This window comes from Pinus tabuliformis, chromosome 1_1 (assembly GCF_031772625.1).
Source record: "Pinus tabuliformis cultivar Carrire ecotype Pingquan chromosome 1_1, CPIR1, whole genome shotgun sequence".
Lineage (NCBI taxonomy): Eukaryota > Viridiplantae > Streptophyta > Pinopsida > Pinales > Pinaceae > Pinus > Pinus tabuliformis.
Genome location: NC_142297.1, coordinates 785545474 through 785570412, shown reverse-complemented (window position 1 = coordinate 785570412; position 24939 = coordinate 785545474). Strand labels below are relative to the sequence as shown.

Sequence of the window (24939 nt, the reverse complement as noted above, 5' to 3'; positions counted from 1 at the left end):
TAAAAATTAGTAATTAATAATAATAATCCAAATAATAAATCAATATTGAGAATCATTAATTAGATATCCTTACTATGTTAGAAATTAATATTAATATTATTAATAATTATTATTATTAATATACTAATTAATAATTAGTAACATAATAATTAATATAGTGAAATGATCATATTATTAATTATAATTATTAATATAATAATTAGTAATTAGTAATAATAATCAAAGAAATTAGAATGAGATTGCTTAATAGGAGTTAGCTATTTATTAATATTATTAATATTCTTGTAATTATATTGAAAGCGGGTTAATTTTTCTGATTAGGGGAAGCCAACTACCACTAATCTCTATACCGTTGTCTCTGTTGAGATTATGCGGGTGTTTGATAATTTCAAGAGCTTCTCTGATCTTTCGCTTATGGTGTTGCTCTTCCTTTGCAATAATAGAGGCGCTTTCCAAGCAGACCTGGTGCTTAGTTTTTGAGGAGTGTTCAGCAAGACCTGAACACTCCTCCTCTCCTCCTTTCTATTTATCCCTCTAATAAGTTCTTCTTCTATCAAAGCATTCAAGTTGTCCTGATGATGGATCCCAGTGGGGATTTGAAACGTTGGCAGAAAATGGTTCTTACTGTGGATTCTCCGGTAACTTATTCAAAAATAATAAACCACAGAGGTCTTAAATCCAGAATTATTATTATTATTATTAAAAAGTAAAAAAAATTGTATTAAAAATTATAAATGTATAAATTTTGAAATGTTACATCAATAATTTTTATTTAAAAAATAAATAAATTAAAAATTGTTTAAATAAATAAATTATATTTAAAAGAATCTAAATGGTTTATGTAAATAAATTAATTTAAATAAACACAGTAAGTATCAATATTTTTCATTGATAGGTGTTCTGGATGGGTGACTTCCAGGAAGTAATGATTGACGCTATGTGATTCATTTCACTAGTTTCAATCCCGTTACGCTATGTGATTCATTTCACTAGTTTCAATCCGTTTCTCCACCCTTGTGATCATCACCCCATGCAATGAGTGTTAAAGTGAACTATTCAAAAATCATGAGAAATTACTCATTCTATTCTATTGACACTTCACCCGTTTATATAAAACTTGATAACAGCTGGAAACTACTTTGACGATTCCTACCTAACATTTCTGTAACGGGGAGGTGACGGCACCGACAAAACCTTTCAGCCCTTATCTTTTGGGTTTAATCGGCAGAGGATTCCATTCCTTATTCGCCATATCCTTCTGCAAATCTTTCAGCCCATATCGTTTGAGTTTAATTGCCAATCTCATGGGTGATTCGCAAAGAAGCTTGCCTCCACCGGCATTTAATGTAACTCCCAAAGAAGCTTTGAAAATAATTTTATCTTACTTCTGTAAGGAATACAATTCATGGGTTTAATAGATATTTATCTGGCCGTTAATGCCGCATTTTCCAATATCGTTGTATTTCTGTGTGCAGACGTGAGATCTGAAAGCTGATCTGAAAGCTCATCGCACTCGCAAGAATGTTCTCGGGAAAATCGATGGTAAGAAAGCGTCCCGATCTGGCATGTTTGCTTATGGTTAGTTTTGTTTTTGTTGTAAGCGTAGGTCGCGTGTTCAAATCTTGTTATAGATATTCAGCAACTATATGGCTTGTGCATACTGTATCGCATCGACAAGAGGGTATTTAATATGATATGAGCTCGTAGGACAGGCAGAGTAGTCATACTTTTTCCTACAGGCTTTTTACTGAACGGCCACTGCAAATGGCATTAAATGAGCCAGAGTTGTATATACCCACATAGTTACCAAAATCCAAAGTGGGCATATACAGCTCCAGCTCCGCTCATTTAATGCAATCTATTTATTTTCAGCCCTTACTGAACACCGCGTTGGGGCATTGCCCGGGATGGCATAGTCGCTTCTTTAGATTGACTTTTTAATTAAATAATTCAGGTCAATGGCACTTTGCCCTTCTGGGAACTGCTCAAGTGCAGTCATTAACACCCTCTTCCAGCGTAAAAGAACAGTAAAAAATGCCTGAAATAGACTGTCCTGCACAGCAGAAAAGGTCTTTTTACACATCATTTTAGCAGATCAGAGAATCCACAAGAAAACACAACCCACTGAACAACAATGGCAGTCAATCTACTCCAAATACTCACAAGAACAGCAGCAACCTTTTTTTACACATCATTTTAGCAGATCGGAGAATCCACAAGAAAACACAAGCCACTGCACAACAATGGCAGTCAATCTACTCCAAATACTCACAAGAACAGCAGCAAAGCCAAGTCCCTGACTGGAAATTCAAACCAGTAGTTATCTATCCATTCCCTCATCCGTACAGTAAAATTACCAAAATCGGTTACTGTAAATTAACACACACAGACCCCAAAAAAATGGTGTTCAACCCACTTACAATGCCCTCGAGCTTGTCTGCACAGCGCTTTCTTATCGTATGGCTCATCCGAGCAACACAATCCGCTTACCAGTTACACAGATAGGCTGGTCTGATCACAATTAGTTACCGTCCTAATTTCCTCAACCGAAATGCCTTAAATTCCTAGATTCAGGGCCAGTTGGAATGAGCCCACTAGCCTCTAAGCTGCCACCATTTTGGGAATTCGAGATTCACTTTAAATGCCTATATTTACGGCCAAAGTGAAATTCCTATATTTAAGGCCAAAGTTGGAATGACATGATCACTCACATTGAAGTTGCCACGATTTCAGCTTGAAGATTGGCGATACGCCAGGTTACCCTCATGTCGAACACACCTGTGCTTTGGATATTGCAAACTCGTTATTATTAATCACTATATAATAACTTAATGGGTTGGAGAAGCGCTTTAGGTATTGCAGACTGGTAAGTATTACGCACTAGGTAATAACTTAGGTTAATGGGTTGGATAAGAATAGAGCGATAAATAAAATTAAAAAGTAATAAATCAATCCAATCCAATTAATTCAAATCTCGTTGTAGCACCCCCTCCTGCTTTTCATCCTCAGTTGAGGAACGACTCGATTCCACTTCAGCAGGGCTCAGAGCACGCTTGCAGGTAGAATGTTTTCATTTATGTTTCTGGATATTGTTAATAATAATGTGGGCATCTCACAGAAGGCCCGTACGATTGTACAGTAATGTTTCTGGATATTGTTAATAATATTGTGGTCATTTCACAGCAAGTGATGGTGATTGTGATTGTGCATAGAGTTGTCCCTTTTCTCAAGCTCTTATAAAAGAAATGTATGATTTTGTCATTCTTCTAGAAAGATTGAAGGAGACCCCAGCGAATGCAGGATGTAATGCAAGAAGCTACATCATTGATAAGCGTGTGCCTTACTGAGATTCACCCTTCTGGCTCTACAAGGTAATACTCAACATTCCGTAGTTAATCTTATCTACGACCCTGTGTGTATGGTACAGGTCAAATGCAGACAAATAAGTGTTTTCATTGTTTGATTGCAGATTCTTCTCAAAGGTAGTAGACGAAGAAGATCGGAAGAAGTTAAATGCCATGGGGAACAAAATTAGTTGCGAAATGGGTTTAGTTTTAACTGACGGCCAGCGTAAGGGGATTTGGGATTTATTTTAAAGAATTTAATTTCTTGAGTTACAAACAAATTTTTCTTTAGAGTGAAAAGAGATTTGATTCCTATTCAAGATTTTAGATTCAAAGTTAAAATTACATCAAGCTAATTTATTTTCTATTATTTCTTATAAACCATACATCTTTGAGAGCTATTCAAAATCAGACCACTAGCCTTATTACACTGGTGGGGCAAGTGGTAAAGGCAAAAAAACATTTAACCAAAATAACAAAAAGCTACAAGTTCAAAAATAGATTGCCCATCTTTAAGGGAAGAGGCAAACTACCCAAATACAACTCACTATCATAATCAATCACGTAATTATAATTATAATTATAATTGTTATTATTATTATTATTATTATAAATATAATTATTTCTTTTTATTTTTTATTTTAGTTTTACTGGTATGTAATTTGATCTTGCCAAAATGTTTTATTGATAATTATAATTAATATATTTTTTTATTTTAATTTTTTTTTTAAGTAATTTGATAGAGTCAAAATATTTAAAAGACATTGCATTACAACATTTGTGGATTGTCTTTTGCAAAACAATTATTTTAATATTTTTGTAATTGTAAACTTATTTTTTTATTTAAAAGTGTATTTTGTAAGAATGTTTTTAAGTTAGAGTAGCGTATTTTGTTAAAATGTTTTTGAGAATATAATTTTTGTAAATATTTTTAGAGAGGTCTATCAAATTAAATTAAATAAATAAATGCAAGAAATAGTTAAAAGAAAGTGAATTTACCAATGTGAAAACTATATATAGAAGCATTGGTGGCTACATCATGGTCATGTTCAACAATAACACCTAAATAGGGTGGGAACAAGTAACTTAGCATCTAGGAGTGCCAAAACCCCAAGACCCCATGGAAAATTAGATAATAATTATTTACACTAGAAAACTTTATTTTAAAAGAAAATCTCTCTATATAAAAAAATTACAATAATTGTTTATTTTATAAAAACATTCAATTTAATTTAATAATTTGATACAAGCCCAAAATATGAGCCTCCTTACCCACAGTGCCTAGTCCTACTTTGGCCAAAAATCGCTTCCTTCAGCCCTGCGAAATCAGCTTTATCAGGATATAAATCCCTTTAATAATACAGTGGGAGGAGTCGAAAGAGTTGTACCAAAACCAACAAGTTCAAGTCCTATCATATATAGCCCCTTGTTGGAGAGACTTTATTTACAGTCTTGTACTTTTAGCCCCTCTTTTACCCTCTCGGGGCTTATATTAATTCTGTTATTCCAACCTTTCTTTTTATTTTGAATAGCCCACAAAGTCAAGCCTTCTTTAATATAAACCTTGGCCGCTTATAGATGTGACCCAAGACAATGATAATGCACGAATTTTATACATATATCCTTCTACCCAAAGCCTAACTTTTGATTACAAAAACTTTCGGGCTTCCGGGTGTTCCAGGATTCCATGTATGGTCCACTCCACACTGTCTTTCCTCTATCGTAACCTCGCCAACACACTCACTCTCCTTGAGGACCCCATAATCTTCGTCGCTTAATAGATCCGGGGAACAAAAAGTATTTTTGTTGTCATCACTTGACGGTCTCTGGTCTCTAGCGCTTAATTAAAATAGCTTACCGTGTTTCACCCTTTTGAGTTCTCTGATCCAAATTTATGTTACGAGGTTTCGTTAATAGACAACCCTTGCTCCCACAACTGGCGAACTTCACTTGGAAAGTCAAATTGGTTAAGTGTTGCACATTTTCAGGCTTATACTTGGTTTCAACTCTCCAAATATTCCTGTCTTGTGGCTTCCGAGTTTGGGTCCCGCTGGCTCGAACTTTAGTTTTGTGGAACCTTCGCTTCTTGCCACTTGGTTGAATTCTCTGTCTATTCCAATTTTATGATTTCTCCTATCGGCCCCACTCAATACCCAACACCTAATTATGAATTCCTTTGGGCTGTAATGGAATAGGGAAACTGGAAAATCCCTGTCAACTGCCACTCTGTTAGTTAACAATCCTCGGTGCCCAATGGGTTTTAATAATTATAATTTATAAGCCCTTACGAGCTTATTACTTTCCAGCCCAACACTCTTGTTCCATCTCCTGGCTCCATCAATTGTCATTCCTCGGTGTTGTTATCTAATGGGCTTCCATCCAAACTTCAAAAACTAAGTGTGTTTCGCCTCGATGCCTCAACTTTTGCCTCTAGCTTAATTTATGATCTCTGATTCCTCTTGTTCAATCTCGTTCTTCCATCTCTCTCTCTCTCTCTCTCTCTCTCTCTCAATGTTGGATACTTTTAGAAGACTCTTATAGCCTCCATTAATGGATCATTGATCTTATGTTGATAAAAAATCAACGCTATATCTCCTGAGCTTATTATCACTACGCTCCTGCTGTGCTGCTCTAATATGGCAATAATATGTATATATATACCTACAGATCCCTCCTAAGCTTCATCCACACCTACAATATTAGATGATTGTGCATTCATACATATTCAGGATGTATAAGAAATTACGCGATATCCAATAATAAGCAGAGACTCGTACTTCAATTGTACTTGAAACAATGTAATTCCATATTATATACACATAATTAAAATATCGTTCACCTAAATTTACATCATTAGGCCCTCTAGGCCTCTCTAGCTTTTTCTTGGATCTCTTCCTATTCCTCCTTATGATAAATATTTTTTCTACAAATTATATACGAAAAGGGGATCTTGAACCAGAGTTAGTTCAGATCCACAATTCCTTCAACAATCTGTAAATCTAGCCTCTCTAGATCCTCAAAATCCTCTAAAAATCCAACTAACTCCTAAATCTCTCTAACTCTCCAAAATACTCTCAAGATCTCTCATTTAGAGAAGATATGATTACATCAATCCTCACTATAATCACTTATGTACAACTATTCTAGAAATATAGGAAAACACATTAAATTAAACAAATCCACTCATTTAGGAAATCAACTCCTGTGGTAAATGAAACCCCTAGGTCTATTCAAAAGGAGTATTGACTTGAGGGTAAGATGCTCCTGCATCATAATCCCAAGGTGAAAAAAAAAATCATGGTCTCCTAACCATGTGTTGGTGAAATTATACTTTCCTGGATCCCAAACTTTGTTCTGTAGTTGGTCCTTCTCTTTGTTATGTTGCTACTCTATTGTTGTCTTCTTCATCCTCCCAGGCTTCCATACTTTATGTTGTAGTTCTCCTCCTTCCTTGTTGATGTAATATTACTCCATCATCTGAAATATGTTTTCCCTTAATTTCCTTTTCCTTAAACACCTCTTATGATGAGGTTATTTCAACATCAACGTCCTCATCTCTTCAATCTCCATGTCCAACTGATCTTCAGGCTGGTTCATACTTTGCAATTCTTTGTTTCTTTCTTGTTGAACTATGTTGTTGTTATTCCTCATTTGTTGTTGCAGTACTTTCTCCTCATCTTCCTTAAAATTATTGGAACTTGTTTTGTTTGCACTTCCTTCTTTAGTTGGCCTTGGATTTTCCAACCAATCCTCTAAAAATCTGAGCTTTGCTGCAAAATTACTTCCCACACTAATTTTTAACTTTGATTCCTATGTCATGGAACTGGTTCCTTTTGCTCCAACATTATCATTATCATCTTCTATAGAAGTTTTCAATAATTGTCCATCTCTAACATCTACAAAAATTTGCTCAAGTAGTAATTCCTTGATCTCATCCATCTCCTCCAATAGCCTCATTTCTTCATCAACCTGCAAAAATATGTCAGCTGAATGTTGTTCATTACCTGCATCCACACATAAATCATTAGGTTTAAAAGCATAAGGTTCCTCGGCCTCAGTTGATGCCTCAGTCAACACATCCTTATGCTGGTTTTAACTAATCCAGTAGTTCACCAAATTATCAAGAAATCTTTCCTCCACATCTATGGCTTATCCTTCAGCAACATAGAAGCTCATCCACAAACAATCAAATTATACTCAACTGCTCTGAGTTTTTTTCTCACTTTAACATGCACTCTTTGCCTCAACTCTTTTTATAATAGGCCATCTCACTTTCTTCTGTCTCATCATCCAACCATATCCCTGGTCTCATAATAGTTGTCTCAAATGATCAAATTCTCCATTCAACTCCATCATCTCTCTCTTGAACTCTTCTTCACTCATCCTCCCTATGCTAGATGCTTTGGCATTCCTTTCTTATTGATTGTGGCCCTTTCCTGAACCCACCATATGACCACCAATAATCATTTTACCTTCTGTTTCTTCTTCTTGTAAACTCGTATTGTTCCTCTGTGAGGTGTAACAAGCCTTATTCTCGTAGCAAGTCTTGTACCTGCTATCGATACCTCACTAAGCTTCCTCCCGTGCTTAGCCTTTTTCTACCTCTGGAACTTCTTCCTCTCTTTCTCCAAGCTATTCTACCCACACTCACTGTGGAATTACCTTCTTTGACAACTTCTACCCAACTGTTACTTTTTGGAAGTCGTCCTTCTTCTGGTCCTCTACATCATAACCTCTTCTCCTTCTCTAGAGCATGTCTTCTCCTCAACTTCAAAAGCTATTAGGTTGTTGCACTTTCCCCTACTCACTTTTCTCTTCTCCTTTACTGCCCTTACTTCATATCCTTGCTGGGTTTTGTCATGATTCCTCTTTCTTCTGAGAGTCTATTGTTTCCTCTTCTTTTCACAACATTACTAGCTTTCTTCCTAATGTCTATTCCAACCTGCAACCACAGTTCTTTATGACCAGAGTTAACACAAAATAAAACATTATAAGATATGTACCAAGATCCTCAATAATCTTCTTGTTGGTCCACTCCTTTGAACCAATTCTCTTCCAAAAGTATATCATTGCTTTCATCTCCCTAATATGTCTCCACATTGTTGCATCATAATGCAAGCCTGCTCTAACTACTACCTATCCTTCCTTTCTTAAAAGAAAGCTTCAAAACATCTCTCAAACTTCAACTTAATGTAAAATATATACAAAACAAATTGTGATATAATCTTACTCTGTTTCCCTTTTTGAGAGCTCTGTATGTGCCAGCTTTGCCTCCACTACTGTAGTTCTTCAATATCCTTGACTCATAACGTTTTTTTCCCTCTTCTTCCAAAATTTCAGTGCTCCTCTTTCAAGCTTTACCTTGTGGTCCTCAATCTTCAAGCACAAATATAAATTGTAGAACAAACAAATTTACCTTCTTCAGATTCCTCCAAATTTGATTCCGCTGCAACTCCACTTTCTATTTTCTGTACTTTAAGATTTTTAGAGTATTCAAGCTCTGATACCATTTGATGCAAGCCCAAAATTTGAGCCTGCTTACCCATAGTGCCTAGTCCTACTCTGGCCAAAAAGTGCTTCCTTTAGCTCTGTGAAATCAACTTTATCGGGATATAAATCACTTTACTAATACAATGGGAGTAGCCGAAAGAGTTGTACCAAAATCATCGAGTTCAAATCCCGTCATATATAGCCCCCAGATGTAAAGACTTTATTTACAGTCTTGCCCTTTTAGCTCTTCTTTTACCCTCTCGACACTTTTATTAATTTTGTCATTCCAACCTTTCCTTTTATTTTGAATAGCCCCCAGAGTCAAGCCTTATTTAATATAAACCTTGGCTTCTTATAAATGTGGCCCACTACAATGATAAGGCGCGACCTTTATACATATATCCCGCTGCCCAGAGCCCCAACTCTTGATTAAAAAAACTTCTAGGCTTCTAGGTGTTCTGAGATTTCAGGTATGGTCCACTTCACACTATCTTTACTTTATCATAGCCTCACCAACACGTTGAATCTCCTTGAGGACCATACAATTTCCATCGCTTAATAAATCCAGGAAATGGAAAGTATTTATTTCTGTCACTTGACAGTTCCTGGTCCCCTAGTCTCTGACGCTTAATTAAAAGAGCTTATGGGATTTCGTCCTTCTAGGTTCTCTGGTCTAGATTTGTATTACAAAAATTTGTAAATAGATGGCCCCTGCTCCCACAACTGACGAACTTCACTCGAAAAGATAAATTGGCTAAGCGTTGGGCCTTTTTAGGCTTATACTTGGTTTCAACTCTCTAAATCTTCCCAACTTGCAGTTTCAGGGTGTCGGTCCTGCTGCCTTGAACTCCAATTTTGTGGAACCTTCGCTTGTCACCACTTGGTTGAATTCTCTGCCTATCGCCACTTTTATGATTTTTCCTGTCAGCCCTACTCAATGCCCGACACTTAATTATGAACTCCTCTGGGCTCTAATGGAACATGGCAACTGGAAAATCCCCATCAACTGCCACTTCGTTAGATAACGATCCCTAGTGCCCAACGAGTTTTAATAATTATAATTCATAATCCCTTACAGGCTTCCGACCTTCTAGCGCGATGCTCTTGTTCCATATCCCGACTCCATCAATTGTCATTCCTCGATGCTATTATCTAATGGGTTTGCATCCAAACTTCAAAAACTAAGTGTGTTTCACCTCTATGCCTCAACTTTTTCCTTTAGCTTAATTTATGATCTTTGGCTCCTCTAGTATAATCTCGTTCTTCCAACGTGGTCTCTCTCTCTCTCTCTCTCTCTCTCTCTCTCTCGATGTTGGATACTTTCAGAAGATTCTCGTAGCCTCCATTAATGGATCATTGATCCTATGTTGATCAACAATCAACACTATCTCTCCTAAGCTTATTATCACTACGCTCCTATTGTGCTACTGCGATATGGAAATAATATGTATATATATACCTACAGATACCTCGTGAGCTTTATCCACACCTGCAATATTAGATGATTGTCCATTCGTATATATTCATGATTTATAAACAATTACGCGACATCCAATAATAAGCAAAGACTCATACTTCAATTGTACTCAAAACAGAGTAATTCCATACTATATACACACGATTAAAGGACCCCTAGCCTAAATTTACATCATTTGGCCCTCTAGACCTTAAAACCACTCTTAGCCTCTATGCTTCTCTAGCTTTTTCTCAAAACTCTTCTTATTCCTCTTTATGATGAATAATTTGTCTACAAGTTATATGCAAAAAAGGGATCCTGAACTAGAGTTAATTTAGATCCACAATTCCTTCAACAATCTCTAAATCTAGCCTTCTTAGGCCCACAAAATCTTCTAAAAATCCAACTAACTCCTAAACCTCTCCAACTCTCCAAAATACTCTCAAGTTCTCTCATTTAGAAAAGATTTAATTACATTAATCATCACTTTAATCATTTATGTATAATTATTCTAGAAATATAAAAAAAACACATTAAATTAAACAAATCCACTCATTTAAAGAACCAACTAATGTGATAAATAAAACCCTTAAATCTAACCAAAAAAAGTTTTGACTTAAAATGCTCATACATCATAATTATAATAAAATTTTGAATAATTTAAATTAGTGTTGTTAATTATTTTTTATACATATTTTAATTAATTAATTTAATTCTTTATAAATTTATATTTTTTAATTAATAAAATTATATTTTTAAATACATAAATTACTTCAGCACCTGAAAATGCTTCATTCATTCATTTCAATTTCAGTATACAACCTACTCAACTCACACATAGAAATCCAATAAATCTCTATCCAACTTTAAACAAAATTGATGATAAATAAATAAATTTATTAATTTACCAACCAATCAACTTTGTATTTTAATATTTTGAGACAAACGGAACAAATATTATCTTTAATGTTGTAAACCCAACAACGTGTCCGATAGATAAAGTTTTATTTGATAATCTTTACCAACATATTTTTTAGATGGAAGGGTGTATTTTCTTTGTATATAGATAATGGACAAGTGGAGGAAGATCTACTCTTCACTGTGCTGCAAGAGGAGGAAGATCTGCTAGACCCTGAGCCGGAGGAAGATCTGCTATCCACTGGGCGCCAAAAAGTGTTTAAGATGGAAGCTTTGAAAGATGCTACAAACAATTTTCATGAGGACAAGAAGGTTGGGGAGGGCGGATTTGGCGCTGTATACAAGGTAACATATGGTAATCACAAAGCTTATATTGGTTTATATAAGAATATAGTAGTCCAGAAGGACAATTCAGATTTACTTTAGAAAATCTTTCATACAGAGCATTTGTCTGAATCTCTTAGGGGACTACCCACGACGGAAAACAAATAGCTGTGAAGAAGATGTCGTTAACATCTAACAAAGGAAGGAAAGAATTTATGAATGAAAAGCTGCTTGCAGAAGTTCAGCATCGGAATTTAGTGAACCTACTCGGCTCCTGCGAACAGGAGTCAGAAGGGTTTCTTGTTTATGAGTACTTGCCGAATAAGAGCCTTGATAAATTCCTATCCGGTGAGTCACTTGCACTTAATATATCAAGATAAAAATCAGTAATGTATCAATCTAGATAGTTCGGTGTTGAATTGGCCTCTTGAATGCATGGATACAGATCCAGAAAATCGCAAAGGCCTTGATTGGCACAAGCGTTACAACATCATCCAGGGAATAGCTCGAGGGCTTCTCTATCTTCACGAGGATTCTCAAGTGCGGATTGTTCATGGAGATATTAAACCAAGTAATATTTTGTTGGACGAGAAACTGAACCCTAAGATAGCAGATTTCGGCACTGCAAAACTTTTCCCTGAAGATGAGACTCACGTCATTGCTACAACACGTGTAGGAACTTTGTAAGATTTTAACATGTTTGCATTGTAAATTTCTGTTTCATTGTTGTTGAAATTTTCTTTTATGTTTTACATTAGTATATGCAAAAAAGCATAAATAATTCAAAAGAAAATTGGAATTTACATTTTCTGTTCAGTTTTTATCTTCCAGAAGTTCCTTCACAGCATCTCTTCCATTGGAATTTGAATATGCAGCGGCTATATGCCACTAGAGTATCTTTCTACGGGGACGTTATCTGTAAGAACCGATGTCTACAGCTTTGGTATTGTTCTCCTGGAACTTATCACTGGAAAAAAGATATCATCTACCGATTTTTTAGAACGGGTGAGATGCTCTCATACTGTTCAAGTTGTATTTTCTTCAGAGGATATCTTTAGCCGAAGCATGAGATGACGGGTTTCACTGATCAATTTTGATACGAATTACTCATCTGTTGACTTGTATACTTATTTTATCAAGAAACTAAACTAAAGCCAAAATTATCGATCTTTATTTCATGTATATATTTTATGAAAATGCAGGTATGGTGTTCATACAAAAAAAAAGAAATTTGTGCCAACGATTGATCCAACCATGGCTGAAACGGAGAAGGCGAAAGCTTTGAGATGCATTCAGGTTGGCCTTTTGTGTATACAAAAAGATTCGCTTCGTCCAACAATGTCACAAGTTATAACGATGCTTTCAACTTCTGAGAATTTACCAGTTCCCGAAAAGCCACTGGTATCAACTTCTCCAACTAGTCTATCATTTCTGACTCTTTTGGTTCCAAATAGGAAATTTGATGTCTTAAATTTATAAAGAAGCAGAGGTAGTGATAACTGATAATTTTCCTCGGATACCCTAGAGTTTTATTTAAAGTATTATTTTGTTTACAAATGTGGAGATTTTATTTAAAGTATTATTTTGTTTACAAATGTGGAGCTGTATTTTTTCATTTGAGTTATTTTTTTCAATGCCTTATTTTTCTATGAGTTAAGTATGGTGAGTTGTAAGTTCAAATACGGACTTACATTTGTGCAATTGTTTTAGTTATCCTTAATCGACACTAAGTCTCTTCCATTGCTATATAATGGAGGTCTTCTATGTACTTTTACAGAAGATTGTGAGTAATAAAATACTCTTACATGCTATCAAAGCAGAAGATTCCTACATTGTTGAATTCATTTTTGGAGTTTTCTATTTGCTGAATTCATTTTTGGAGTTTTCTATTTTTTAATGATCTAGAGTTTTTGTTTTGTGGAGCTACAAATTTGTTTGAGTGTTGATTTGGATCTGATTTATTGGGAAAACTTTCACGATGTCTTGTAGTCTTTGAATGACGTCATTTTTGTTACAATTTGATCTGTTTTGACCATGCTTGATTCTCTGCAGCCAGAAGCACCCTTCGTCCAAATCTTCATCCAAGACGTCAGGCACCTTGAACCTCTTTCTTTTCCTGTCTTTCCCGCTATCCTCGTCCACCTTGAATCTCATGATTCCATCTGGGTACTGACATGCAAAGAATTAATGCATTTTCAGCCTTGGCCTTGAGGTTTAAGTTTTTGGTAACGAGTTTTCCAGTGCGCTACCCATATTGCAGAGCGACATCAATAACTCTGAGGTTTGATGTTCCAGGCTATCTCGCTTGTCCTTGCTTGCAAAATGGATCAGATCCGTGCTCAAGGAAGTTTGTTGCTTGGGCCTACCACAGGTTAGGGCCATGATAGATGGTATCAAAGCTTGATTTAGGGCGAGTCGAGCTGATTGAGATTTGAAGAAAAGTGAAGCAGGTGGTGAAGCATTGTGCTTGGGCCAAGTTGAACGATAAGACATGGAAAGTTGCGAAGAATGCCATGGGAGGCTCTTGCTGACCTTATACAGGTTGAGGCATATGAAAGAAGATAACTCACGAATTTGAGATGAACTTGAAGTCTTGGAAGGGAATGTTGAAGAAGAGCTTCTTCGACTTGGTTGGGCAATGGAGCAGGATGTAGTTGCAGATTGCGATGAAGAAGAAGAAGTCGTGATGTATGAAGAAGAGGATGAAGAAGGTGTAGACTTGCCCCTTTTGAGAGATGATGATATACAACACATCGACACCAGCATCATGGACAACATGTTCCGGATGAAATGGAGACTACTTCATGGACCTGGGCATGGCTTAATTTACACTTTGATGGAGATGGGATGGATTCTTGATCAATTTGATGTTGTGACAGGATGCTGAGGGAAACAACTGATAATGGCATGAGGAGGTGCATTCTCATGGTTTGAGCATGATAGTTGGACTGATCACCCGACTAGTTCGAGTCATGAGGGTCGACAGTGTACTGAGATGTGTTTCAATTGGGTTGGAGTATCATGGCAGCAGTTCACATGATGGCGATACATGATGGGTCAACACGATGTATGTTGTAGTGATAGCATGTAGCTTGAGTTGGAGGGACCAACCTTCCACGGTGGGGCAACATGTAGAGATTGTGACAGAGGTGGTTGATGAACATGGATTGAGAAGACTTTCTCATTCATGGAGTTATGAGCCTTGATGGTTTGTGCGATGATGGAGCAGAGGTGGACAACATGGACATTTTGGAGATGCTGAAGCTAGCAACACTTTAAGATGATACAATGGAGTTGTCGAGGATGACAACCTTATTTAAAGTGGGGGAGGATGTTAGGCCCACGAGTTGAGGCAGACACGATCACATGCGATGAGTGCCTGTGCGGACCGACACGGGCACATTGTGCGACGACGATTGGACATTCAGTTAAACACGACTAAGTTAAGTCGGGTGCACCCATGTGCTACAGGCGGACGTACTACAAGACTCAGGGGGATGTGTGATGAGAGTGCGTCAATTAAGGGTGACGGGCATGTGAGTGCCCATAGCGGTGGGCGAGACCAGCGAGTGCTTGGTAAGATGTGCAGAGGTCGTGTGATGGTCGAGGGCGACACGGGCGTCCCGTGACCTTGACATGCGACGAGTTGGCCAAAGTGTGACAAAGGTCGAGTTTATAGACTAGTTAAGCGTGTGACAATGAGGAGGTCGACGTGTTAGAGTGGTTGCGCCGACTTAAGTATTTGCGTTGAGGCCAACCCACACATGGGTGAAGGGTCATGACCCTTGGCCGAGTTGGATGAGTTAGCACACATATAAGTATGAGGCGAGTGGATGATATTTGGGAAGGCAACCATCGCAAAGTTCAACAAGAAGAAGAACTGAGCAAAGGGAGGCATAAGGAGGTCGAGATTGTTTTGGGTCAACCACAGGTGGATGTGCGGAAGTATAGGCTGGCGGACATGTTACAGAACTACGGGCGGAGTTGCAGGGCATGGGCAGGCTGCCTGACCCGACCCAAGGGCGTAGGCGCAGAGTTGGGCAGGCAGCCCAACTCGAAGGCGTGTAAACCCGAGGGCGACACAGACCCTTGTGCAGTGAACGGTGGGCTAGGAGGTTTGGGTACGACAAGGCGTGCGACCGGGCAGCCAAACGACAGAAATGCCGGTGTGACGGTCGAACTGCAGAACTTGTTCAAAGGCAAGGAAAATTGGGGTTTCCTCGTATCTTGTGTGGGAAATAGGCAACCAGATAGTTGCAAGATTGTGACACAACACTTGGTGGATTGTGTAGGCCAAGGAAGTTGGTAGCACATGACTATTGTAAACTTGTAATTGTAAGATATTGTGCATTACAGTTGTATATTATATTGGGAAAACTTTACATGAGTTCCCCCTCCAAAGTATATGTGCGTTATACTTGTATGGTTTATGATTTCCGCTGCATAATAATGATGATGAATTGTAATTGAAGTAAATGTTATTCTGCTGCATTGTTAACACTTAAATAATTGGAGAATTGGCTAAGTGTTGGAGTTAGGTGTAGTCCATACACTCTATTATTGGTGAAAAGAAAAAGTGTAGTGGTGCTACACTCGCTATACGTCGTTGAAAGACTACCACAGGTATAGGGTCGTGACAACCTTAGTGGCAGAGAAGTGTAGCACATGGTATTTATTCAAGTTCTCAATTCAAGTCGGTGAGGTCACAATGCTTGGTTATCACAACATATGCAGATAGGTTGAATAGACGAGTCAATTGAAACAACATGGGAAGACTATGGAGGTTTTCGTGTTCAATGTCTCATTCAAAATATCTTGTAAGCTCTCAAAGTGCCACAAAAGGAAATTATGACAAGGTTTTGCCATAAATTATTTTCCCACATTAATTTTTTAATAAGGGAGAAAATCATGTAGAAATAAATTGGAAAATTGGCAAGGTTCTTTCCTTCTTTTTATATGCCCACATAATTTTCTTTATAGAGAAATCCGTATTAAAAAAAGGGAAAGAGTTTCTTTTGAAGGTTTTTAAGTTTCTTTAAAAAAATTTGGGGCAAATTTTATTGAGCTAAAAAAAAATTCTCAGCAAAAGTTATTATGCTTTAAAAAGGAGGAAAAGAATTGAGCAGTTATTACTCAACACTTTTTCACTGGGTAAAAAGAGATTTGGGCATTCTCTTGTACTTAACCTTGGGTTATGAAATGCTTGCTTGATTGGCTAGTCATGCGAATCTAGCTGGATTTATGTCATTTGTGGAAGTGTAAAACAACTTTTGTTGTCATCATCAACCTTGTTTTGTGGCTACATTTTCAACTTGGCAGTTTTCAAAATAGGTAAAAGGTAGCAGGATCTTCGTGAGAAGAAGGAAGAAAATGAACTTTGTAAAGAGGTTCTTCAATTGCAGTCAGTCATAGTTGTTTTGCAAGCAGAGAATGCAACTCTTAAGAATAGGTTGCAAACTTCAATAGCTGATAAAATCTAGAAGGTTGACCATTTGGAATCAGCCATGGGAAAACATTTCTAGATGCTTGCAGATGAATTTCAAGAGAAGAATGACTTCCTTGATGATTTGTAGGAGGAAGTTGAGTCCTTTTCTGACTAAAATTTGAAGAAACAACTAGAAGAGAAAAATAATCAACACATTATGGAGATTGATTGTTTAAAAGAAACAATGATGGAGCAATATCATTTTTTGAAACAAGATTATGATGCCTTGTCTCAACAACTAGTTGATAAGGATGAGGTTATAAAAATGCAAGAGTCCAAGCAGGAACTTGAATTGGAAGTTAGTCGTCTTTAGAGATTTGAGATGGAGATAGTTGATGTTAAAGTGCCAAGCTCTCCTTCTTCCACACTTGATGATGTTAATTGTCAGATGGCTGATGCATATGACCATGAATCATCACATACTATTGTTGCACTCAATTTTGAAAAGCATACCACTGGTATTGGATCCCAATTGCTGATAAAAATGGGATATACCAGAGGACTTGGGAAGAATGGACAGGGAATTGTTTCTCCTATTACCCATGTAGTGCAGACGTCAAGAGCAGGTCTTAGATATGATCATGTTGCTGCCTCATCACCAACATCCAACTGTGAAGTGCTTGATAAACATATTGATGACATGGATGCTCATGTAACTCCAGATCTAAGTGTTGTGGCACCCAAATTAGAGTCTGAAAAAAAATTTGAGCTATTTGCACATCCTCATCAGAAGAAATTACCCAAGAATCAACATTATTGGTCAATTAGTAGTCTTTCTTTCAAATCGTTACAAAAGAAACATGAAAGAATGAATCTTGGACTAGTGCCAACTATCAAGATCGATTGTGGATGGATCGATGGATGGTCATAGCATCATTTGAACCAATGATTGAAGAATTCATATCATTATGTTGCATCAATTGTTCTTTGTTGATTTCCACTCTTCCCTTAGTTGTTCTTTAGGGGGGGAAATTTGCTAACAACGAAGACTGTTGATTCTTTCTCCTTTCGTAGTTATGTTTTAGGGGGGGAAGTTAGATGGTGACGAATATTGTTGTTGTTGATTTGTTGACAATTATCATATTTTTTGTTTGATCAGTGTGATGATGACGGTGTTCAAACAACTTCAGGAGTGTTGTTGTACGACATTTTCCATACTTATAGGCCTCATTAGTTGTTTGTTGGTTGATGATGTTTCTTTTGTTTGAAGTGCTTGTCCTGGTTCTTTCATTTTTTTGGAGAATTTGATAGTGTTTTCCACCCTTGTGCCTCCACAACGATCCTACTCCAGACATTGACCAACCTCATTGAGGTTTCATGGCTCTCATCCTCAGAATATTGGTACTTCAACATTTCATACTTCTTGATTGGAGTAGACCTATGTTCTTGCCATTCAATGGATTGTTATGGGATCTAAAATTTCAACTCCATGATAATTTGAGCACTGACATCTTTCTCTCTCTCTTTTTTTTTTTTTTTTTTTTTGGGGGGGGGGGTTCCAATGGATTTTACTCTCTTTCTCCACTTTTGAGAGTTTGCACAAGGGTACCTAGTCATACCTTGTTGTCGGGACCCATTATTTGTTTTCCTTTTTCTTTAGTTACTCCCTATGTTTCACTTAAGGGGGTGTGTTATAGTTGTCTTTTCCAACGCCTCATTTCCCTATGAACTAAGTATGGTGAGTTGTAAGCTCACAAGGAGACTTGCATCTGTCTAGTTGTTGTAGTTATCCTTAACCGACACTGTACTTTTACATAAGATTGTGAGTAATAGAATACTCTTACACAGTCAAAATGGTGATAACACTTGATTACGCATAGGAATCTGTCAGTTTTTGGTGAAGAGGGTTGAACAACAGGGTTACAATTAACCTCCCTTTTATTCATCAAATTTAAAAATATTCCTCTATATTTCATAGTTCTGAATCTAAATAAGATGCCCAAATAAAATGAATAACTATAAAAATTTGAAGTTTATTAATGAAAATAAAAAATTAATTTCAATGGAGACAAAAGCATAAGCTACATGGCGGAAAAGGCATTAAGCCTAAATTGTATTGTGTATTACGAATAATGATACATAATTCAGAAGATGAGGCCTGGTATTATAGAATTGAGGTTCTCATAACAAACAACCAATTTGGCTAATTGGTTGAACCTCCTCCACAAGTTTCTCCACAATATCTCCATAAATGTCTCCACAAATATCTAAGCTGATTTTGTGTGATTTCATCCCTAACTTCTCTCATTATCCTCATCTTTAGTCATACGTAGACTTCTAGAGTAAGTCTACTTTCATTATGAATAATTTCATATTTTCTTATGAATTATTCCTTCACACACCCTTTAATAAATGCTTAATCAACATTTAATTTGGACTTAATGATTGTTAATATATGTATGAGGCTAACATTCCCCCACTCAATCATAAGTCCAAAGTAAGAACCTGGTACCATCTCCAAGTCTTCATGTTGAAACTGCTGAGTTGATCCTCAATGAGGAACTGCTTGAAAAAAACCACCAAAACTGGATGCCTAAAAACTCCAATATGAAGAGAGCACACCAAGAGAAGTGAATCAACTACATGTTTGATACAACTCTGAAAACGCTTGACAATTCAATCTATTGCCAAACTATAATTCAAAGGATCCATCTATCCTTTGCTTGGTCCAATGACCATCCAAGTGAACAAAAGAATGTTCAAAAATGCTCTCAGTCAGCATCTCAATCACTTTCCCACTAGAAAATTTTGATGCCCACTGGAAAATTTATTTTGTTGTCAAAACTTTCAATATGAAAACCATCAATTCCCCCCTTTTTCAACTAAAAGGAGAGACCATAACCATCTGCATTTGTTTTGAACTCCTCCCACTTCAGATGTAGGAGAGTTTCACTGTTGTACTCCCCCTTCCAAACACATGAGAGTATCATATTCATTTGACTATTGGCTACAATATTTGATATTGAATTATGCGATAAAACATAAACAATCATTTGACTACAGATGACCACTCCCAAGGACCAATCCATGCATAATTGATCTTCAATTTGGCTGGTTTGTTTCGTTTGCAACAATTTTCTCATGAGTGATTTTTCTTTCTACAATGGTGAAAAGGATGGAGATCAAAACAATGATATTCCATATGACCTATTCTTTGACAATGTTGGCATTTTTGTTTTTCTTCAGCTTTCTCATTGATTTCTGATGTTGCTTGATCAAGAAATCCTCCTCTGATGAACTTAATTGGTTTTGAATAATCTGGGATATGCAAGTCGTTGTCATCTTTGTCATATCCTAAACCACGTCGATTTTTGTTACATTGGATTTCTTCCCATGGTTTGATGATTGAATTTGAAAAAGAAGGTTGAACTTGATCATGGACAACTTCTATACTTGAAGTTGTATGGTTGAGTGGCTTGGAATCATCTTCATTATTTAAAGTTGTGTTGTTGAATGGCTTACAAACAAGAATCTTTTGCTACAACTCATCACGTTGTAGCTCTGATTCAAGTTGGACAAATTCAATAGTCTCATGTGCCTGATGTAGATGCTTTTTAATATCATCAAGATTCACTTTTCTTATTTTCACCATGTCTTCAACAATGGATAATATCAGATTGTTTAGATACTCTAACAATTGAATGCTTTTCTCCATTTGAACTTGCTTGCTTGAACTCACGCTCGCTTGATTTTAACACTTGCTTGATTTTTCAAACTCGCTCGCTTGAACTTGTTTGCTTAAAATTTCTTTCTTGAATTTTATGCTCACTTGATCTTAGAGTTGTTCTTTTCTTTGCTTCACTCACTTGATTTAACAAGTTTAGGGTGTCGGCTACCACCGAAAATGTACCCAAGTTAATGATTTATTAATGAGTAGATGACAAGTTGAAATGAATTTTACCAAATATGACTTTAATGATTCAAGGCTTGGGTGTCGAGTTCAACTCAGAATGCACCCGATACAACTCAAATTAACTTATAAAGAAAATGATGATAATACAATTCAATTTCAATTTGATTTGACTCTTACAAAGAATGGTTGCAAGCGCATTGTTGAAAAACTAATGTTGAATTGATGCAAATGTTGTTGATGTAGACTTGCCTTGAAATGTTGATGATTGCTTGAGTTTGTTCTTTGCAACTTCTTAATTGTGGGTGCTTGAACACATGTGTTTTTCTTGTTTATCCTTACTCGTAGCTACTTGATTACAGATGAGTAAACTCCTGGATTATATTGTTGTATGATGAAAAATTGCAATTATAGTGTCACAACTAGACACAAAATACCATAAGCCTCCAAACATAAATTCACCATCACATGCCAACAAAGTGTACCTAAGATCCCCTTATTCATATTTCAGGTGGATCTAGGACACTTCAACACCAAAAAGAAAGATATGTTTTTTATTAAATATTGGAGTACATAAGCTATAAATCTTCTCCTTTACAACATATTCATTGAAACTTCTCAAACAATAATAATGCAAATCTCGCAAACCCTTGAAGCAGCTTGTCTTCAAAATTGAATGGACATTGACTCAACTAGTAAAAATATTTTTCAAACCCTTGTCACTCCAAAATTAAAACCCTTTCCTTACCCAACTTGATTTACACATGAATTGAAACCTCCAAAGCTTTTCTTTTCCATATCACCAGAGAATACAAGATATTTTATTACTTTTATGAAAAGTAATAAAATATATTTTCCTATTCCATTAAAAGTTGTGCATCACTTCATGTATAATATTTATGAAAAACTACCCTTATACCTTGAAGGAAGTGCATCAATCGTTTTTAGTTGGACTCCTTTTCATAGATGGACTTTGTCTTTATTTACTTTGGCTTCTCTATTTTATGCAGGTCTTCCTTTAATGCCGATTTGTTTTAACCAAAAGCTTTGGCTACCATGTATCGTTTATGAAGGACATAAGTTTTTATAAACTTTTCAAAAGAAAAATCATTCTCCGTAATAAAATTACTTGAATATTCATGCATCAATGTAGCTTCATAAGTCAATATTTCGGTATATTCAGGTTTGTTTGAGCGAATTAGGCGTGCTTTCTGTCGGATTTGATGAAGTTTTCGTAGGATTTGATGCCAGAATTTTCATAGTCCAAACAGAGTGCAACGCAGATGGATTTCACACTGCTAATTTGGCTACTCTTCTATACGATGATTTCTCATCTTTCACATACTTTCATCTTTAAAAAAAAACACAACAACAAATCTGCATTGTTTCAACTCCTTGCAGCACAATGCTATGCTCAATGCATCTTCTTAATGTTGGTTTGTGCAAGTGGCTTCCTCATGCTTCACGATGTTGGTCACTCCACAAATGTGATCTATATAAACACCAATGGAGGTTCCCATATACCATGCATCATGTCGTAAAGGCAGAGGAGATTAAACAAAAATTCACACAACAAACACATGAGTTGCGGCTCTTCTATTGCTCACACAAAAATTGATTATTGCAATGAACCCAGTGAAGGGTATTTAAACCTTTTCAACTAGCGACTCGCCTAAAATATTTTGAAATGAAATCACACACTCAATTCATCTATCACTTAACTTGACTTGACTCAACACTCAGTTAATTGACTCTCTAATTTTAGCCAACTCCTCATTTGAGAGTAATTAGCTTATTTTAACACTCCCCCTTAATTACAATCACTAAACTAAAAATGACTCATAACAACTGAAACATGCCTACTGGTCTATGTTTCAACTAGACTTACAACACCCAAGTTTCTTTTATGAAACTCAAACACATCTTTGCTAATGACTTAGTAAATATATCAACCAATTGATCACTAGATTTACAAGGCTTCAAGTGAAATTCTCCATTTCTCACAAGTTCTCTAATAAAGTGATACCTAGTATCAATATGCTTGCTCTTTTGATTAAACACACTATTCTTCGATATTGCAATCACTTAGGTGTTGTCACAATATATTGTTGTTGATCCTTGTTGTTTCTGCTTGAGTCCATCAAATACTCTTCTTAACCATACTACTTGACATGTTGTTGATGTTGCTGCTACATATTCTTCTTCTGCTAACGAAAGTGTTACAATGGGTTGCTTCTTAGATGCCCATGAAATCACACCTGAACTAAGATGGAACACATAACAAAAAGTGCTCTTCCTATCATCCAAACTTCCTGCAAAATCACTATCTGTGTATCCAATCAAATCCTTCTTTTCTGTGTTTGCATACTTTATGCGACAATCTCTAGTTCCTTTTATGTATCTCAGAGTTCTTTTTCCAGCACTCCAATGTGTGCCTTTTGGAGTCTCCATAAATCTGGAAATCAAACTCACTCCTTGCATAATATCCAGTCTTGTAGCTGTGAGATACATGAGGCTACCAACCAATATTTTGAATAGGTTTGGATTAATATATGATCCTTCATCATCCTTGCTTAACTTTGTAACTGTTGCAAATGGTGTAGGGACAGGTTTGCAATTCTCCATCTTGAATCTTTTCAGCGAATCTTTAGCATATTTATTTTGACAAATGAAAAATCCCTTTTCATATTTCTCAATTTCTATTCCAAGAAAATATTTCATGACACCAATATCTGTCATCTCAAATTCTTTCATCATGCCTACTTTAAATTCATTTAACTCAAAATCACCTGTAAAATCATGTTTTCAACATATAAGGAAACAATTAAAATCTGTCCATGCTCATTTACCTTTGTGTACAAGGTAGGCTCAATGTTTCTTCTGCAAAATCAATTCTTGATCATGTAGTTGTAGATTATGCTATACCAAGCTCAAGGCCCTTGCTTCAATCCATAGAGTGCTTTCTTCAACCTGTAAACTTTATCTTTGTTACCTTCAAGAAGACCGATTTCACATCCATCTGATATATTTTCCACTTGTTCTGAGCTGCTATGGCTAGAAATTCTCTTACTGTACCCAATCTGGCTACCGAAGCGAACATTTCTCCAAAATCTATTCCCCGTTGCTGTGAGAATCCTTTTGCTACAAGTCATTCTTTAAATCTATCAATTCCACCTTTCTCCTTCAACTTTGTCTTGTACACCCACTTTACACCAATGATATTTTTGTCCTTTGGTAAATAAACCAAATCCCATGTATCATTCTTTTCAATAGCTTCAATTTCTTCATCCATGGCTTGCACCCAATTTTCATCTCTGATTTCTTCTTCAAACAAGCAAGCTTGGAATGACAACAATGTAAAATTTGAACTAACATCCAAATTATCATAAATATCTTTTAGACTTCTCATATTTCTCTTACCATTGCTTGATTCATCACCTGATTGACTATTGGAAGAATCTTGATCTTTTGATCTGCTTGAAGATCCATGCTGTTCTGAAAATCTTGGAGTCCTTGTTGGTGTGTCTCTATTTTGTGTCTTCACTTGTGATTCTTGCTGCTCCTTTTTCGCTACATCATCTTCTTCCATCAGTGGCTCTTGTGCATCAACTATTTCTTCTACAATCCCATTTCATGACTCTTTTTCTTTGAACACAACATCTCTTCTAATTATGGTCTTCTTGGTGAGAGGTTTATACAATTTGTAAGCTTTTGATTGCTCACTATAGCCAGTAAATATGCATTTTTCACTTGTATCATCCAATTTTCCTCTTTGCTCTTTAGGCACATGTGCATAAGCTACACATCCAAATACTCTAAGATGAGATACGTTGCAAGGCATACCTAACCATGCTTGTTCTGGTACTCCTTTCATCACACTCTTTATAGGAAATATGTTGATCACATAAATAAAACATGCAACTGCTTCTGCCCAATACTCATTAGACAAGTTTCTTCCTTTCAACATGCTTCTTGCCATGTTCATAATTGTCTTGTTCTTTCTCTTTGCTACGCCATTCTGTTGCGGTGTGTACCTAGTTGTAAATATGTTGATCACATAAATAAAACATGC

At 36.3% G+C, this 24939-nt stretch overlaps 2 protein-coding genes across 2 annotated transcripts in view; both read left to right on the top strand.

The window, feature by feature from the left end:
* The first annotated feature begins 1198 nt into the window (after positions 1 to 1198).
* LOC149216346 (cysteine-rich receptor-like protein kinase 43) lies at positions 1199 to 11912 on the top strand. Its single transcript, XM_089389916.1, has 6 exons — positions 1199 to 1346; positions 1476 to 1542; positions 3271 to 3371; positions 3470 to 3570; positions 11357 to 11553; positions 11673 to 11912. Exons 3-6 carry the CDS (start codon positions 3295 to 3297, stop codon positions 11910 to 11912), a joined length of 615 nt encoding a protein of 204 aa, XP_089246042.1. The 5' UTR covers positions 1199 to 1346; positions 1476 to 1542; positions 3271 to 3294.
* An 11-nt stretch (positions 11913 to 11923) lies between these two features.
* LOC149216345 (cysteine-rich receptor-like protein kinase 44) overlaps positions 11924 to 24939 on the top strand; it is a 51366-nt gene continuing 38350 nt past the window's right edge. Inside the window, exons 1-3 of the mRNA XM_089391183.1 lie at positions 11924 to 12215; positions 12408 to 12537; positions 12735 to 12933. Coding sequence (XP_089247309.1) covers positions 11968 to 12215; positions 12408 to 12537; positions 12735 to 12779 — 423 coding nt within the window. The 5' untranslated portion in view covers positions 11924 to 11967 and the 3' untranslated portion in view covers positions 12780 to 12933. The remainder of the gene's footprint in view (positions 12216 to 12407; positions 12538 to 12734; positions 12934 to 24939) is intronic.